Source organism: Rhinolophus ferrumequinum (genome assembly GCF_004115265.2).
Source record: "Rhinolophus ferrumequinum isolate MPI-CBG mRhiFer1 chromosome 5 unlocalized genomic scaffold, mRhiFer1_v1.p scaffold_110_arrow_ctg1, whole genome shotgun sequence".
In the NCBI taxonomy this organism is placed as follows: Eukaryota; Metazoa; Chordata; class Mammalia; order Chiroptera; family Rhinolophidae; genus Rhinolophus; species Rhinolophus ferrumequinum.
This window is the reverse complement of record NW_022680355.1, coordinates 2,948,403-2,966,980: the sequence shown is the minus strand read 5'-3', so window position 1 is coordinate 2,966,980 and position 18,578 is coordinate 2,948,403. Positions and strand designations below refer to the sequence as shown.

General features: G+C 42.3%; 1 protein-coding gene across 1 annotated transcript in view; it reads left to right on the top strand.

The window, feature by feature from the left end:
* Window positions 1-14,654, top strand: part of CUBN (cubilin) — a 237,059-nt gene extending 222,405 nt beyond the window's left edge. The window contains 7 exon segments of the mRNA XM_033100508.1: window positions 3,650-3,812; window positions 4,174-4,379; window positions 6,939-7,086; window positions 8,003-8,184; window positions 10,900-11,065; window positions 12,543-12,778; window positions 14,192-14,654. Coding sequence (XP_032956399.1) covers window positions 3,650-3,812; window positions 4,174-4,379; window positions 6,939-7,086; window positions 8,003-8,184; window positions 10,900-11,065; window positions 12,543-12,778; window positions 14,192-14,299 — 1,209 coding nt within the window. The 3' untranslated portion in view covers window positions 14,300-14,654.
* Window positions 14,655-18,578: the final 3,924 nt, after the last annotated feature.

Genomic DNA, 18,578 nt, shown 5'->3' with positions numbered 1-18,578 from the left:
TACTCTATTCTCTTTTTCCATCCCAAATTATGTCCAGACATGTTGTCCAACCGACTCTAACAGAGGCTCCTCAATATAATCAAAGAATCCATGAAGGTACTCTGAGACGCGATGTAGAGATGCTCCAAATAAGAATGTAAAAAGCCTCCTGTTATCAAATTCCCAGGGAAATATTAAACGATAAAATCCTAAGAAAGTTAATGTCTAAATTATTAAGTTAAATTTGAAAAGAATTAAAGTCCAATATCAAAGTACATTGCCCTTTTGCACTAAAAGTTCACAGAAATTAAAATCCAAACACATCCTTCCCCACTTTCTTCTACTGCTCGAATTCATGGTTGGATAAAATGCAGGATCTTGCACCAGTACTTGTCATCAGAGTCTGTCTTCCACTAACTTACTTGTGCAACTTCTTCAGGATCTGAAGTAGATTCTAATATGCTCCACTCTCAAAGAATTGTAAAAGCTTAGAAAACACGAAATTCTTGTCATCATTTCTCTATGTCCAGGAGACTTAGAATATATTTCAAGCTCCAGGTCTACAGCAGTTATGCCAGACATCTGGCCGCCGAATGCAGTATGTGGCAGCAAGCGGCTGTGTGTATCCTCAGGGCACGGTCCTAGGGGCAACGTTTATATCTGAGCCCACATGGTTCCCATCTCCAGCGTCGTGCAGTGCCCCTCCTGCCACACTCCCTGGAGCTGCCCTGCGGAAGTCCGGACTGGAGATTTAGGGTGAGCAGGGAATGGGAAAGCACACAGAGAAAATCTTGGCATCGGCTGCACTGGAGTCCAGGAGCCCATGCCAGTTGTGCGGAGGCCACAGCCTGCTGATTGCAACTCAATGAAGAGAAATCTCATTGTGGCAGTGAATGAACTGCTGCAGACATCAGCTGGAGGCTGGGCATTATGTAATTCCCTCCCATCACATTCATCAGTTAGCTATTCAAAACCCAAACCAGATCTGGTGACTCCTACGGCAGAAGATGCAGACTCCTTTGCATGAAATGTATGGAACGTCACAGTCTTGTCCCAATGTGCTTTCCCCATGCCACTTCTGTTCTCTCACCCTCACCTCCAGGGACATGGAAGGGTGGGGAGGTGCTGAGACACGCCATGCCTGGTATGCTCCTGCGGCCTTCCTTCCGCATCATGGTCCCTCTGGTTGGGCTGCCCTTCCTCTTCTGCAGGGCTGCAAGGTCTCTACTTCCTTTTAAATGTCTGTGTGAGCTCTTCCCTGACTCCGTCTTCTTGATTCTGCTATTACATTTGATTCTTTTATTGTAGCACTTATTTTTCTTTATCCTATATATAATTCACACACACATATGTATGTATATTTAGTTTTTGGATCTCATTCTCTCACTAATTTGTGAATGTCAGTGAGTGTCTTGAATGCATGGAAAGTGCCTTATACATCCTTGTACGCATAGGACCCAGCACAGGGCCCCGGCAAGCAGTACCTAGAATAACACTGTAATATGAATATGTTGATAAAGGCAGCAATGATTATAATAAAATTTTAACTTGTTTACCAGAAAAAAAGTATGTTACCTAAAACTTGGCCAATCTACTCTTTTATAAAATGAGGGCCTAGATTATCCAATTCTTCAGTCTCTTCTGGCTCCAAATGTTCTAAAATCACATTTAAGCGGGAGAGACAGTGCCATCTAGTGGTAAATTTATTTTTTCTGTTCATTATGAAATTACTCTTGAACCATTTCTATTTTATGTTTACCTAGCATTTTAAAATAATGTCAGTGGTCGTGGGTAGTCTGAGGTTTATACATACCATGGTTCTGTTATAAAGTCATCATTTGGGTCTGCACACCTGCTTGTTTTAGAAATACCATGAAGATTACTCAACCGGAGAAACCTTTGTAGTCCAGTAATGTATTTGAGAGAGATCGATCCAAGCATCCACTATTTCAAGAGACATTTGTTGAAGGCTCCTGTAGCTGGGACTTGTTGTGGGCACTGGCAACCCCACAGTGAATAATAACCCACGGCTTTTAAGATCTTGTTGGGAGAGAGACCAGGAAAAGTCAATAAGCCACAAATAAGATTAGCTTTCATTCTGATAAGAAAATAGAAGAGGAGGATGTGGGGGGCGGGCCACGTCAGGTTGGGCGGGCTCTGTGAGGAGGTGGCATTTGAGCTGAGAGCCTGTGGGGGAGGCACGGTCATCTCAGAGCTGAGGAGAAGGTGCTCCCAGCAGGGACAGCAGCGAGCAGGAGGCCGGGGACGGAGGGCTCACGGGAAGCAGGGGAGTGGGAGCGGGCTGAGCACAGGTCCGGGCCAGACCACCACCAAGAGTTGGGGTTGTACTTTGGGTGTAATGGGGTCCGCGGGAGCATTTTAGGCTGAGCAGGATCATAATCCGATTGAAGTTTGCGAACACTCAGGCAGCTTGGTGGTCAAGAAACATCTATCAGGAAGACATTACAGGAATACTGGTGAAGGACGAGGGCGGTAGTAAGGGAGGTGGGGCCCTGTGGGACAGATTGTGAAGGCAGAGTAGAATAGTGTGGGGTGGGGGGGGGGGGGAGAGAGAAAGAGGAATCGAGGACGATTGAAGTTTTAGGCTTGAGCCGTTAATTGATATACTGAAGACTTGGGGAGAACTGGGTCGGGAAGGGTGGGTACTAGTAGAGAGGAACCACAGTGCTTACTCATCCGTTAGATACTCACTGAGGGCCTCTCATGTGCCAGAGACTCTTCTAAACATGGGCCATAGCAGGGAACAGAGCAGACAGGAATCTGCTTTCACGGAACTGGAATTCCCTTCAGAATGGGAGACAAGAACACCAGTAATATACACAGTATGTAGAGGCCATGCCCGCGCTAAAGAAAATCTGAAGCAAGGAAGGAGAAAGGGAATGAAGGGAGCGTTTAGATTTCAAGTAAGGGGGTCAGGGAAGGCCTCACCAAGTCGGTGATATTTGAGTGAACACCTGGAGGAGTGAAGGGAGTCAAGCCATATGGGCTTGTAGGACAAGAATGTTCCAGGCAAAGGGACCATGAATACAGGGCCGTGAAACAGGAGTGAGCCTGCCGTGCTCAAGGAGCAGAGAAAACTACATTAGGTGGGGACAGTGAGCTATCAGATGGGAAAGGTCAGGGAGGGCAGATCCTACCAGGCCCCGGAGGCCACTGTAATGGCTGGGCTTTTACACTCAGTGGGTGGGAAGCAGTTACCAGGGTGCTCAGCACAGTAGTGGCCTGGCCCCCTTCCATCCTCACTGAAGCCCCTGGCTGGCATGTTGAGGACAAGCCTGAGAGGGAATGAACTCGGGGAGGCAGCAGTGAGAACCCAGGAGGTGGCAGTGGCATGGACCAGGGTGGTAGTCGGTGAGCGTGGAAGTGAGGATGGCGACGGGTTTGCTAACGGTAATGACACATTGTTTTTAAAATCATATATTACTTTAACAATGAGAAAATAAACGTGGGCATCATACCAGGTTTCTACTGGAAGTCATTACAATATAACCGATTCAAGAGCAATTCTGTTCCTAAATGAAAAGGAGCTCTGAGAACATCAGTGGAAGATTCTTAATCATGAACTGTTGTGACTTCACGTCTATTTTAGCGTAACTTTTGCAACTTCCTTGTGAATAGTGGAGAACTAATGAGCTGTTTTCCTTTTCAGTTGTATGATGGGGATAGTGAAAGCGCCAACTTGGCTGGAACGTTTTGTGGTTCCACTGTACCTGCTCCCTTTGTCTCTTCTAGTAACTTCCTGACAGTTCAATTTGTCAGTGACGTAACTTTAGAAAGGGAAGGATTTAATGCTACATATACCATCATCAACAGTGAGTACATTGAGATATTTTTACATATTACGAAACACGTTTTTATGCACTGAATATAGTGCCATGCTTACGTATAAACTCATGTTAATTAATACACTCAATGTGAATTGTCATCTAAGCTCCGTGTCAATTACTAAACGCCACGTTAATCCCCATGTTTAATCCGTGACTAATCCAAATCTAGTATAATTCTCAGTCAAGAATATATACCCTAAATCCTTCACAGCGCAATGTAAGTACAGCTCCTTTGGGCTGGAAGGGCAGGGAAAGCAGAATTTTAAATATTGTGTGAGATGAGATGTGAGTGAGATGAGCCTTGAGTAAAAATTGTCCCGAAAGCTGTTCTTTTTCCCCATCTCAGTGACTTGTGGTGGAACATATAATGCAACTCGGACCCCACAAAATATGTCATCACCCAATTCATCAGATCCGGATGTCCCGTTTTCCACCTGTACTTGGATCTTTGAAGCTCCCCGACATCAGCAGGTTGAGATAACTGTGTGGAAACTACAGCTGCCCCCGCAAGATTGCCACCAGAATTACTTAGAGTTTCAGGACGCACCACAGGTAATAATTACAGGATGAATGACAGTCACATCTAGTAACCTTCTCACCGGTACTGGAGAAACACGTGAAGTAATGAGGGCATGAGGGAATAAATTGTCAAAGTTACTTCCAGCTTAATGTGTTTCGCAGTTAACATAAACCCTCTGTTTAAGTGCTAAGAAACTTGAACTTGGTTCTTCAGTCAGAAGCTCTCAAACTTTCATGTGCAAAAGATACATCTGGGAGTCTTGATACAAGTGCATTCCCTGGGACCCACCCTCAGAGACTAAGTCCTCCACGTAGCACCCATTCCTCTGAATTTTTGACGAGTATCTCTGGCATTGTGATACTCGTTCTCCCCAGGCGATGCCTGGAAAAACACTCCGATAGTTAATGGCACCTGTGTGAAAGGTAAATTGAAGGGGTCAATTCAGAACACAGGGAAATCAATGAGGAGGCCGTTTGGCCCCAGTCCAGAGGACGATATTCATGGTAACTGAAGAGAGAAAAAGACAGAGAGAGAAAAAAAGCTGTTTTGCTTTAAAAAGAATGATGAGTCTGAATTGCCCATGGGATATTGAGGAGACAGTGGGGCGTGAAAGTGTGGTATTGATAGACGGCCTGAAGATTCGGTTGTCATCGTCATATGAGTCGGTAGTTAATGTAACGAGAGTAATGAGATTATCCAGGAAACCTAAGTAGCGTGAGGAGTCAGGAACTGAAGATGGATGCCTGGGGGAACACCTGGATTGTCCCTCTGCTCTCCGAGGAACAAGTCACCTACCCCAGTTCATTTTAGGAGTGTCATAGTCACCCCGCGGCTATGTGCTGGCAAATTTGAAGTCTCCTGTTTTACACATGTATCTTGGTGGAGGTAGAAAAATCTAGTTTGGCTGAGAAGTGCTGGCTGCTGAGTAGACACCAGATTTGCTGAATTATTAAAAGGCAGAGACACGGAGGTACCTCCTACGATTCCTATTCCCCTTCCTGGAAGGACGAGAGCCAAGTGGAACAAAGCCCTTGGCTAAAGCTCTTTCCACTTCCCGCCGCTTCACGAAGCTGAGACAAAGCAGATCCGGGCAGACTACCATCTGGGTGCAGACATGCTCCTTACTGGACACCAGGCAGCTCTGGGTCGTAATGGCAGCTAGACTGGCCTGAGATAAGATCCGATATTTGTCAGGAATGAATAATGAATTCAACTGACATAATTAAGGAAAGAACAAAGGGTTACAGTAGTAGGTGAAAAGATAAGAAATTGATGGATAACTGGCAGAAACTGGAACTCTCCAGGTGTCCAAGAGTAGAAAGGGAAGATACAGTTGGAAGATCCTGAAAGAGTGACGTGCTGGAGGCACTGTAGTTGATAAAAAGATGTGTCTGGATAGCTGGCATTGGGTTGGGCACCAGAGCACAGAGACTTTGCCAGGAGAAAGTCACTGGTGGGAAGGAATGCAAATCAGGACGGTTAATGGGTCATCTGTGGAAAGAGTGAAACCTCCGAGGGTTCAGAAAATGGCTCTGAGCTAAGACACAGCAAGCCCTTGAGGTAACCACAATGAAAGTGAGAGTGACGAGAAGGGTCGGCGAGTATCTCGGGTGAGATGGAGAGACCCTCAAAGGAGAACTAACTTTGATGCAGGGACAGGTGCTACAGTGAGCAACCTGAGAATCCCTGCCCCCAGCCCCCCATATGCCTACACAATACTGTAGAGTATGGGAAAAGAAAGGCCTCCACCAGGAGGCTGCTGGAGACCCAGGGTGCACTCAGGACACAACGTGGATAGATTAAGGATGTGTAAGGGGTGGTTAGCAGTGCAGGTAAAGTTCAGAGGATCCAGCAGGCAACGTTAGGAAAGGTCCAGCATCAGGAGGTGGAAGCACAGATGAGTGACTCCTGTCTACCAGCAGGAGAGGGGGATGGGCCTTTCAGGAGGTGACCAAGAACTACAGGTGTATAGACAGGCAGACCTGTGCGTGAGAGGCAGCAGATGCCCTGATTTAGCTATGGGGTTGTTTCCGTGCAATGATGGATAGGTGTTAGACTGCATTTCTCCTATCCCCTTCAGAGGTGACGAGGGCTGCCCGAGTTTTACAAAGGGAAATGGACCTCGTGACAGGCAGCAGCTGCCTTGCTCACAGTACTGTCAAAGTCCCTGGTTAGATTTGAGAAGGGGTAGTGGCAAGGAGCAGTGCTGGGTTAGTCTTGCGGAGTCCCAGACTGTGGACAAACCCCCAGAAGGAGAACTGCGGGGAGCTGGGAGAGCTGGATGAGTTCAGAGCAAGGGCCCAGGCCTTGCCTGTGAAGAGAGGGGAAGGGTCTTGTTTTCAGGAGGCAAGTGTCTGTCTCGTGGTTTCAGCAGAAACTTGGCCTCCCTGCCTCCTGTCCCTCAGAGAATGAGACATTTGCGGATTCTAAGGCCAATGAGAGTGAGTCTTGCTGCCGAGGGCTTCAAACCCTCTCACTAGTTTCCATGTCTGAATATCTAAGCGTTACTTTTATATGCAGTTTAATTTCTGTTGTGGCCTCTCCTCTTTTGAAATGAAATCTGATGTGGTTTGGCTTCCATGTCTTTTCAGAATAATGGAAATCCAGGAATTCACTTCTGTGGCAGAAATGCTTCAGCTGTGCCAACGTTGTATTCTTCTACAAGCACCGCAGTTGTCATTTTCAAGTCAGAAGTCTTTAATGAAAACACTGCAGTGGGTTTTACCTATCAGATTGCAGGTGCGTGCTGGAACGGTATCTTTTGTTCAGAAACCTGCCCCCATTATGACGATTACTATTATAGAATGGACTCCTGTGCGTAAATGAGAGTTTGTTAACATGAGCCACAAACCAGGCCCCATTTATCAAATTACTAAAGTTGGTTTCTGAGGAGGTAAAGTGAATAATACACCAATGAAAATGTTTAGGATGCTAGCATATTCTTGGAAGTTCCTATAGTTAATTTAAAAATATACCAGTTACTTTGTTAATTATCCACTTGACCACATAAATCACCTATCTTAGGAAATTATTTTGGAAAATCCAAGAAGTTCTGAAAGCGTTCTTTGATTACTGTAACTGAGAAGTTTATTTTCAGAGAATATTTAGTGTTCATTTCAAGCTTGATTAAAACTAATGCTGCCTTTCATGAAGACAAACACATAGAAGTACTCAGGGTGTATTTTTTTTTTTTTACCAAAAATGATAAAGAACAATTTGCCAGTTCTATCAAAACAAATAACTTGTCAAAAGATTTAAAGGAAAATCCTTATACAAGACTCTGTCTTGGAGGTAGACATGTTAATGCCTAAAAAAAAAAAAAGTCTAAATGGCCACCAAGTCCACCTCAATGTCATCAGAAAAGTGCACAGAATGCTGGAATATTCATCTTCTAAGGAGAATGCTCAGACCTCGCCTTTCCCATGGGGGTGGGGGAGGGGCCTCCTGTTAATCACACAGAGAACTGCATTCCCTATGGGCTCTTTACCTCACCTCTTGAAACCTCCGCCATCGCAAAGGTAAATGAAGAACCTGGGTTGCCTTTTTTTCTAAAGTTTGTTCCAATGTAATCATCTTTTTGAATTATTCTGTGAGGTTGAAAGAACACTAAATATCGGCACACATACATTAATCATGAATTTTATTTTCCTCTAAGGTTGCGACAGGCAATACAACAAGGCGTTTGGCAACCTGAAGAGTCCTGGGTGGCCAGATAATTACGACAATAACGTGGACTGCGCCGTTACCCTCACAGCTCCACAGAACCACACTATTTCTCTCTTCTTCCATTCATTTGGCATCGAGGACTCAAGCGAATGCAGACATGATTTCTTGGAGGTAACATACATTTGGATGCCACGTAAATGAATTATGTAAAAGATGACGGGTCCCTTCAGATTTTCCACCATGTTCTCTGCTAGTGCTAATCGTATATCCCTTATTCATTTCATGAATGTATTCATGATTCCTTCATTCCACAGATATTTACCAAGCATCTTCTAGATCCAGGCACCGAAACCCAACAGGAAGCATGACATGTTGAGGGCCCCCCCAGAGGCTCATGGTCTGGTGGGACAGATAGACAGGAGGTAGTCAATTCCCACGCGATGTGGGAAGAGTTGGTTTGGGGACACAGGAGGCTTCTTGAAGGAAGTGATGTGTGAGTCCCAACTGGAAGAACCAGAGGGGTGCAAGTGCAAAGTGCTACCTTGGGAGGTGGACGATGGCACGGACTCTAGGAAGTGTGTTTTGTGTGGAGCTGAAACTGAAACCACACAATCCTGTCAGCCTGATTTCCCTGACGCCAGGACAAGGAGGCCATGCCCTTGACACACTGCTCAGCAGAAGCAGGAAGCGTGTTCTGGTCCTTCCTGGAGAGCTCCCAACTGGAAAAAGAAGCATCTTGGGTTTGTCGTTCTCCCACCCAGCCTCCACTCCTTCTCCCCAAACACACCGGGGATACACCTCCTGAGCCTGGAGCAAGAGCCCTGCTCCTGGAGCGCTTGCACCTTCGCGACCCCACCCCCACCACCGGAAGAGCCTCCTGTGTCCTTTCTGCCCGACTTCACTGTCACTGTCTAAGTGAGAAGGACTGTTAGCTTGCCGGTCACAGCGAGATGTTCAGAACGAGCCCGTGACTGATGGGGGGGTGCACCGGAGCTCAGCGCCTCCATTTTGCCATAAAAACCCTGGAGCTCACCTGGCTGTCCTTTGCAAACTCTGGAAAATGAGTTCGTTCTTAGGAAATGCATGGGGTTGCAAGACAAACCTTGTAGACACAGAGGGTGCTGAGTTCCTCTGTGCATTGAATTTGGAGCCACACGAGAGTCTTCGGTGAGCTTTCCAACAAGTTTGCCCCTTTACACTTGTTAGAGAGTTTTCTTTTCCTGGAAAGTTCTCCCCTACAGAATTCATCTAAGTTTTTGTTCATGAATATTCTCAGCCTCTAGTGTAACAAGTCCTGGGTGGAAGTACATACATTTTTCATGGGAAATACTTGCCATGGGAGGAAACGGGGAGGAGATGAGATGGATTGTAGCCGGCGGGAGGAAATGAGGAGAGAAATACAGTATGGCTTTGTGTCAATCAGGGTATAAACTCTCAAATGATGTATCTCACCTACCATGGAGCCTAGAAATGTTTATGAAGCCGTCAGCAGACCTGAGGGGAGGAGAGGGAGACGGAGAAAGCACAGAGTTATCCCATCAATCCAGAGTCCTAGGGCAGCTACTCCTGGCTCATCTCAAGCCTCCGCTTGCTGCCACCGATGCTAACGTTTGCCATTTGCTTCTGGGTGCTGGGAAGCAAAGGCCAGCTCCCCCCAGCTGTCCCTCCTTATCCCATAGAAATGGGTCTGACACTTCCTATGCACTCAGCAAGCCAGGAAACTGCAACTCAGGCCTGTAAAGCGTCCCTGCATCTGGTTCTTGGTGGGAAGATTGTGGCACGGTTTGTGTGGCAGCCACACCAGCAAGCCTCGGTGTTCCATCCATGTTAACTATTGCGGGAACGAAACTTTCCGAGGATTCCAACTCTATTACTACCACACGGAGGCCAAACGCTAGATCACATTTGGAATCTGCATTTGTCTTCAAAACCATCACCTTCCCTGTCAGGGTCCTCTACTGTCCCAGAAATGGGGACCACTCTTGTGGGTCCCGTGAAGAGAAAAATGAATAGAACAAGTGTTCAGGGCGCTCAGTGGGAATCAATATCTCACTGATTCCTCTCAGAGCGTCAGCGTTTTCTAAAAGAAAATCCTCTGGAAAGAGACCCAAAGCCAAGAGAACAGTGGTGGCAGGTCTGGTCCTCCTGTGTTCTTGGATATGGCACCCCTCTCTGTCTCCTGGTAGATAACTGGCTACTCCATCCATGGCAAGGCCACCTTGTTTAAACACAGAGCGGAATACTCCAAAAAGCCCCGGAGAGGCATTCTTCTCTCCCACTGGTTACTAGTACCTACGTAGACCTAAAAGGAACCTCTGCAGATCAACACAACCCAACAAGACCAGCCACTGAGCCTCCGAAGAAACTCTATGACTTAAGACAACCAGCAGTTGGCCAAATGTTAAAGCATAAAGTTATAAAGAGAATGGAGGAACTCTCAGGATTGTGAGTACGTATATCAACAAGACCAGCATCCCTCCACGTCGGGCTGGTTCCAACTCTGCCTTTACTCCTCCTCAAGGATCCTCCCTCCTCTGAGTCCCGCTGGTTGGGAATACACAGGAATTAGCCAAGCTTGAGGACAGAATATGGCCGATTTCACAGTGGTTACCCACATATACTCCCACTGACTCATTTCCTGTTTTTATATGTGTCTACTCCATGCAGTGAACTTAAAAAAAATAACAATCTGTTCTGCTGCAGAGCGTTTTTAAAAAATATATCTAACATTCAAAAATTGTATACATTTGTTGAGTTGTATCCATACAGAAATTCCTTTTGTTTGAAACTTATTATATTTTATTTCATGCTAATGCATCACAGTGATACATCGGAGAAGAAAGTGTAACGTGCTCACATATAACGATTCATAATTCATTTTCAAAGGTCAGAAATGGAAGTGATAGCAGCTCACCATTACTTGGCACGTATTGTGGAACTCTGTTGCCAGATCCTATCTTCTCTCAAAATAATGAACTATACCTACGATTTAAGAGTGATGGTGCAACTTCCAACCGTGGATATGAAATTATCTGGACTTCATCACCCTCCGGTAAGACATTTGTACTTTTCAAGGCAAAGCAATACAGGTACGAAAAACATAAGGCATCTAATAGAAAAAGGCCATTAAAATGACCTTATCTTTTTAGTCATCTGTAGACTCGATTATTTCCTGATAAAACTAGAGATAGTTTTAACAATGAAAAGTACAGAGATTCTTTTTAATTCTTTTACTCATTATTTGTATATATTACTACATAGTAAAGAATACATGTTTATATATAAAATACAGATAAAGTATAAAGATTTCAAAAATGTTCTATAAATTCTGATTTTGTTGTATTTTTATGGTTTGATCACCAACGTAGTTCTCTGAGAATTAAAAGGGTTTCCCAAAAGGCACATTACTAACACATTCTTGTGCATTTGTAAGTGGCTGTGTTCCTGGCACTCCCTGTGATTTCTTGGCAGTCCTGGAGGTTAATTGCTTTTTTTAGGGCAGTAAGTACCTTCCTGTATATTTGGTTCATTGGTTGTCAAATAACTGAAGAAAATTTAAGTCATGTCAATACCTTTAACTCAAAAGAGGAAAAATACCTTAATGAAATTTCCTCAAAAACACCTGAAAACTTACAAAATAAGAAGGATAAAAATGACTCATTTTAAATATACTGAGGACCAAGAAAAGGGTTCAATCAAGACAATCATAGATAATGAAATCTTGGCATCTAAAAATGCTTAAAAGATGATCTCCAATGCCCTAATTTTACAGATAAGGAAACAAAACAGCAAATTAATGAGCTGCCCAAAATGCACAGCTGGATTGTGGCAGAGGCAAGGCTGGACCCCAGTGGTCAGACACCCAGCCCAGCTTTTTTGTTTTTGTTTTCCATTGCGCCCTGTGCAGTACCACGTCTGGATCCCCAGGGCTATCTGGTCAAAATGATAATAGTTTTCATATACAAATTAATGAATTGAACAAATTAACACCAACACTTAAAGAGCTTTGGCTTTAAATATGCTAGTCTTGGAACTGCCAGTTATAAGCCTGATAAAGTCAGTTTTATAATAACGATTACTGCCACATCCGCCAATAACATGCTCTTGTTTGTTCAGCCCTGGAATCTCGCTTTTAATTTTACTTCACCTACAGGAGAGTTCTACACCATCAAAAGTACACAGCAACTTTAACTACTCTCTCCTAGTGACTTGAGCCAGTTCTCGGTCTTCCCATTGTGTTTGCAGCCCACCATTTCAAAGAACCGACCTAGAGGAAGTTGTCCCTTAGTCATCAAATGCAGGGAAAGGAATATGCAGGGGAAAAGGGTGGCAGAGCGGTGGGGTGAGGGAATGGGAGGGATTTAGGCAAAGAAGGAACAGGAAAAACGGTTTCTGCTTCCAAGATTCTTGGAGAGGGTCTCAGCACCTTAAGAGAATAACAACCTTATTGCCTTACAAGTAAGTGCACTAAAGCACACTAGCTGGTTTCTACTTTGTTGTATCAAACTTCCTGCAATTCTTTCTGGTAGGCTGTGGTGGAACTCTTTACGGAGAGAGCGGCTCCTTCACCAGCCCTGGCTATCCGGGCACTTACCCGAACCACACTCACTGCGAATGGACCATCATTGCTCCTGCTGGAAGGCTTATCACCGTCAGCTTTTACTTTATCAGCATTGACGACCCTGGAGACTGTGTCCAGAATTATCTCATCCTCCATGATGGACCAAATGTTAATTACCCATCCTCTGGACCATATTGCGGCGCAGTGAGTAAAGCAGGCTTTAGAAATTCCCATTGGTTATGTTTAAATAATGAAAATAACTTAGCATACACTTTTAAAGGCAGATACATGCAAAGTACAAAGCACAATGTACTTTTGCAAATTCAGTAGTTTTCTGACTTTTCTGTCTATTTTGGGAGCACGAGTACCACCTAGTGGGCATTGCCCTAAATGACTAGTAATATAGTCACCTGTGCCTCAGAATAACCTATGCAGTTAGTTACAGTTATGACATTGCAGCCCTCTGGTCTCCTCCCACACCTACCGAATGAGAATTTCTGCGGCAGGAGCCATGGCACGTTGTTATTTTAATAGTTCCATATGTGATTCAAACCCACCAGTCAGGGTTGAATACCCACATTTGTTTCTGCATGTTTACAGCTTTAGAAAATTTGGATGCCTGGCTATTTTGTCTACCTCTTGTTGAAAATTGTGGGAATTCTTTGAAGAAGTACACAGAGATATTAAAGACTGGTCTGGTGACTAGTTGTTTGATCATTTTTGTAAAGTTCTGATGGTCTAGATCCTCCCTAGATAATCAAGTTAGAATTCTGACATTGACTCAACCTTGCTTTCATCTGCCCTCACTGCCCTCTCCTTTTACTAAAAGTCAATACTTGCATAGCTTTTAAGTAAGGGACGTATGACTGCTGGTGAGAGGATATGTGCTTCTTACTGGTATGCTCTTTACCCACTTAGGCTTTCTAATCAGACTAGATTTGTAAAATTGGTAAATGTTATTTTCAGAAATATCAGAAAATAGATACAAATTTTCAAAGCCCTGAGAATTCTCCCACATATTTTTCAAAACACATTTCTTTGAATATATTTGCACATAAACACATATTTCATACTGTTCTGTGGTGTGTTCTTTTCACCTCCTGAGTTATTAACATCTTAACATATCAATAAGAACACTGGTGAATCATATTTAATCGTTGGATGGTATCCTATTGCACCAGGACACCATAATTTATTTAACAAAGTGCCTCCCGTTTATAGACAACACTTGGATAAATTCTGGTAGCTCTCTCCTTCTATGCAGTTAATTATGTGGGGAGAAATTTTGGTCACCTGGCCAGTAGGTATGACATCACTGCTATTCAAATGGGCCCACAGAACAGAGAACCCAGTAAAGGTCTCATTTCAGATTTAGAAGATGACTAAGTCTTAGACAATTAGTTGACATTGGCAAACATTCCAAAGGGGAATGCAGTATTCTTTCAGAAAGTATCTACATTAATTGTTAGCAAGATCACTTCTAGACATATATGAAGATTTACCGTAAATTTTTTTACTACATTATGTAGTACTTCTTTTGTACAATACTAACATTTCTAGAAAAGTGTTTAAATTTCTGAAAAATATAACTTGTTACTTCTTTTTTTTTCATTTTAGGACACTAACATAGCTGCCTTTGTGGCCTCCTCGAATCGGGTCTTCATAGAATTTCATGCAGAATATGCAGTGCGTCCATCAGCAATCCGGTTAACTTGGGACAGCTAAACGCGCATGTGTGTGTTCTCTCTGCCCTCTGGCCATCAGACCTCATGCGGGACAGAATTCTGCCATCCTGATCCGTGACCCTGCGTGTGCCACTGAGAATAATTTGAACTTTTATGGTTTTCACCAAAGGATGTACAGAATCAATATTTGTACATTTTTTTTTAATGTAGAATGTAGCTTCTTTAGTCCTGGCTGCCACGTCATCCTTCTAACACTGAGCTGAAATTTTCTAAAATTCCATAAAGAGTTGGAAATGATTGTGACTTATGTGCTGTACATTTTCAAAAGTTGATGATAAAATAGAAGTATGATTTTCACTGTGAATGTAAAATTAGGGGTAATAAACACTATTGAATTGTACCTAAATATGCTGCATTAATTTTTAACTCATTAAAGTTTAGTCTTTCATTATGGGGTATATGTAATTTTCAAGGTGAATTTTTACAGTTTGACGAAGTATATGAATCCTTCAGGGTAAGAACTCTGGAACCAAGCTGCCTGCATTTGAATTTAGTTTTACTAGTTTAGTGCTTACTTAACTTTTCTGTGCCTCGGTTTCTTTTTTTGTCTTTATCAAATTTATTGGGCTGACATTGGTTAGTAAAATTGTGTAGATTTCAAGTGTACAATTCTATAATACATCATCTATATATTGCAATGTGTGTTCACCACCCAGAGTCAGTTCTTGAGTTTCCAGAAGTACCACCATTGTTTATTCCTAGTTTAACAATACAATACGTGAAGTTACAAACAGTTAAACAAAAATTTTATAATTTTTTTCGCTGCCTTTCACAAAGCAAGAGACTTATGTTAAATATGCAAAGTTAGGTCTTACTAAGAGCATGGGACCAAGTGAATGAAAGAAGCTGTGTTACTTCACTGTACTCTTATACACAAATGCCAGAGAAATTAGTTCTGCACAGACAGAATAGAGAGCCACATAAATAAGATATTTTTACCTTAAAAACTCCTGCTTATTTTGACTCTGTATTACAGATAGATACATCAACTTTATGGATGACACACGACTGGAGAGAACGGTGAATGCAGTGAAGAGTACCATAAGACACAAACAAGCTGGAACGATGGACTCCAACTCTCAAGATGTAATTTGTTGGGGGTTGATATAAGACCTAGCCCTTTTATCTAAAAATGAATCACAAAGCTACAGGATATGGAGAAAGTTTAACAATAACTTACAAAATGATGTAAAAATTTTATCTGAAAGCAAGGTTAACATAAGTAGCTGTCAAACAATAACGATGGTTTGATCTTAGATTGCACTGTTAGAGTAATGGCAATTACAAGAATAATGTTCAGTCAGAGACACACTTTCCTAGGAAGCATATTAGAATATTTAGGAGGTTTATATACCAAGTCAAAGAAAGCACAGTCAGTATTATTATTGTAATTTTAAAACCTGAAAACTTAAAAGAGAATATTTTCTCTCATTCTATAGGTTGTCTTTTCAATTTATTGGTGATTTCCTTTGCTGTGCAGAAGCTCTTTAATGTAATGTAGCCACACTTGTTTATTTTAGTTTTTGTTGCCCGTGCTTTTGGTGACTTATCCAATCATTTATTGCCAAGAGTGAGATCAAGGGTCTTTTTCTATGTTTCCTTCTAAGAGTTTTATGGTTTCAGGTCTTACATTTAAATCTTTGATCTATTTCAAGCTAATTTTTGTGAAGTGGTATAAGACAGGGGTCCAGTTTCTTTCTTTTGCGTGTGGCTGTCCCGTTTTCCTACCACTGTTTATTAAAGAAACTATCCTTTCCCCATTGTATGTTCTTGGCACCCTTGTCAAAAATTACTTGACTGTATATATATGTAGGCATGTATTTCTGGGCTCTCTATTCTGTTTCATTGATCTATGTGCCTGTTTTTAGTGACAGTATCATATTGTTTTGATTACTATGGCTTTATAATATACTTTGAAATCAGGAAGTGTGATGCCTCTAGCTTTGTTCTTCTTTCTTAGGCTTGATTTGGCTATCCGGGGTCTTTTCTGGTTCCATACAAAATTTGGGATTTTTGTTTTATTTCTATGAAAAAATGCCATTAGAATTTTGATTGGGATTGCTTTGACTCGCTAGATCACTTTGGGTAATATGAACATTTTCCCCAATATTAATTCTTCCAATCCAAGAACACAGGGTATCTTTTTATTTATTTGTATGTTCTTCAATCTCTTGCATCAATATCTTACAGTTGTCAGTGTACAGGTCTTGCACCTCCTTGGTTAAATTTATTCCTAAACTATTTTATTGTTTTTGATGCAATTGTAAATGGGATTGCTTTTTTGATTTCTCTTTCAGATAGTTTGTTGTTAGTGCTTAGAAATGTAACTGATTTCCATATGTTGAATTTGTATCCTGCTACTTTGCTGAATTCATTTATTAGTTCTAACAGGTTTTTTTTTTTTTTAACAGAGCCTTTAAGGTTTTCCATATATAAGCTTATGTCATAACTCATTAGTAACACCTGTCTTGTTTCTTCTGGTTCTGCTTTACATTGAACTCGCTCATTTATAAACGTTTATTGAGCATTTATTATGTGACATGTACTAGGCACAGTGAGGATAAAGAGGTGAACAAGACAGCCGTACAACTCCATCAACTATTTGCCTATTTCAAAAAGCCCGCGTCCCAGCTCCATCTTGCCTGGTTTCCTGAGCCAGTGCCAAAGCCAAATCCTCAAATTTCCTTATCTGGTGAAATTTACACTAACCAGTTTCCTCAATCTAGTGGCTAAGGGGTAACTTTCCTGCCCCCAAATTGCATCACTGTGAAGCTCTATTATTAGCAATCAGACCCCTGGACAGAGCCAATAATCAACTAGTTCACATTGGTCTAGTCATTCTGGTTGTTAAAATATTGAGATACACCAAAACGCTGCTTTCAGGTCATAGTAGAATCCAAAAAGCTGTAATGTAAAATGCATCGGTTTGAGGGGTGGGGAAGAGGAGGTCTTACTCAGAAGTTAATGGAAAATGGTGTTCCGCATGGGTCTGAAAGAACTAAAACCACCACAAATTTAAAACAAAGGACATGTCTAGTATCTGCGACTAATCGTACACTGAACTAAGAAAGTCTCACGGGCGCCTTCTAACCCCATTCCACTCCAGGTGAGAATGGGGACTTTAGACACCCTGTTTGAGAAGACGTAGGACAAGGGAAAATAGCCAAACCCCAGCCACACCTCTCTTGCATCCTCCTACAATCCAGCAACCAAAGGGCTGACACCAATGCAGAAAGGAGCTTTAGGACCCTCTTCCACAACTACCTGGTGGCCATTCTGATTCAGTTCTCCTGGTAATGCCCACACCTACATGCTCATAGTCTGGGAACACAGAACTTGGGGGGAACCAGGCTTCTGCCTACTATCTGACCTCTCTCCCATCTGACTTCCTGTCTCCACAAACAACTGGACCTAAGCAGGAAGAACAGAGCTCATGCCTTTTGTTCTTCAAGGTTAGATGATCAGAGTCACCCTTGTCTGGCCTTCAGGGAACTGGCTGGGATAGGTCAGCGAAAGGTCACCACAGGCTCTCTCCAGACCCAGTGGCATCTAATGGCACTTCAGGTAATATTGTGAAGAATGGCCCAGGAAAGGGCTGATGACAGTTTGGGACTAAGAGATGCCTAGGACATGGATTCTACTTGTCATAATTTTATATTAAATTTCAACACCATTTAATGGGAGGAATTTGATAAAAATTTGCCAAGCACTCACCAAGGGAACACGAACCATTTATTTTATTAAGAAAAATGAGAACTAATACCGATACAATATTTGCTCTATGCCAGGCATTATTCTCATACATCACTTACTGAAATAGATACTAAGAACCATCAGCCCCATTTTACTGATGAGAAAAAATGAGACAGAAAAGTTATATAAAACTTGAGTGACAGAGCTATGATTCTAACCTCAGCAACCACCCAAGAGAGAGGCGCCCATCAGACTTGAAAGAATAGATGTGAACTTATTGAATATGACAGTGAGATTGTATATATATATATATATATATATATATATATATATATACACACATATATATAATAAAAAAGATTGACACTGTTATATGACCTAGAAAAATTTATAATGTAATTTCTGTTAGTTTCATAAAAAACTTATAGATTATGTAGCATCAAAAGTAATGTTAATAGAAGAAAATCTTTTACTTACTGAGACCACAAGTCACACCATGGCTATAAATTTAATGGGGGATGCTATTGGAAGAAAAATGGTAATTGTTGGATATTTCATGAAAAATT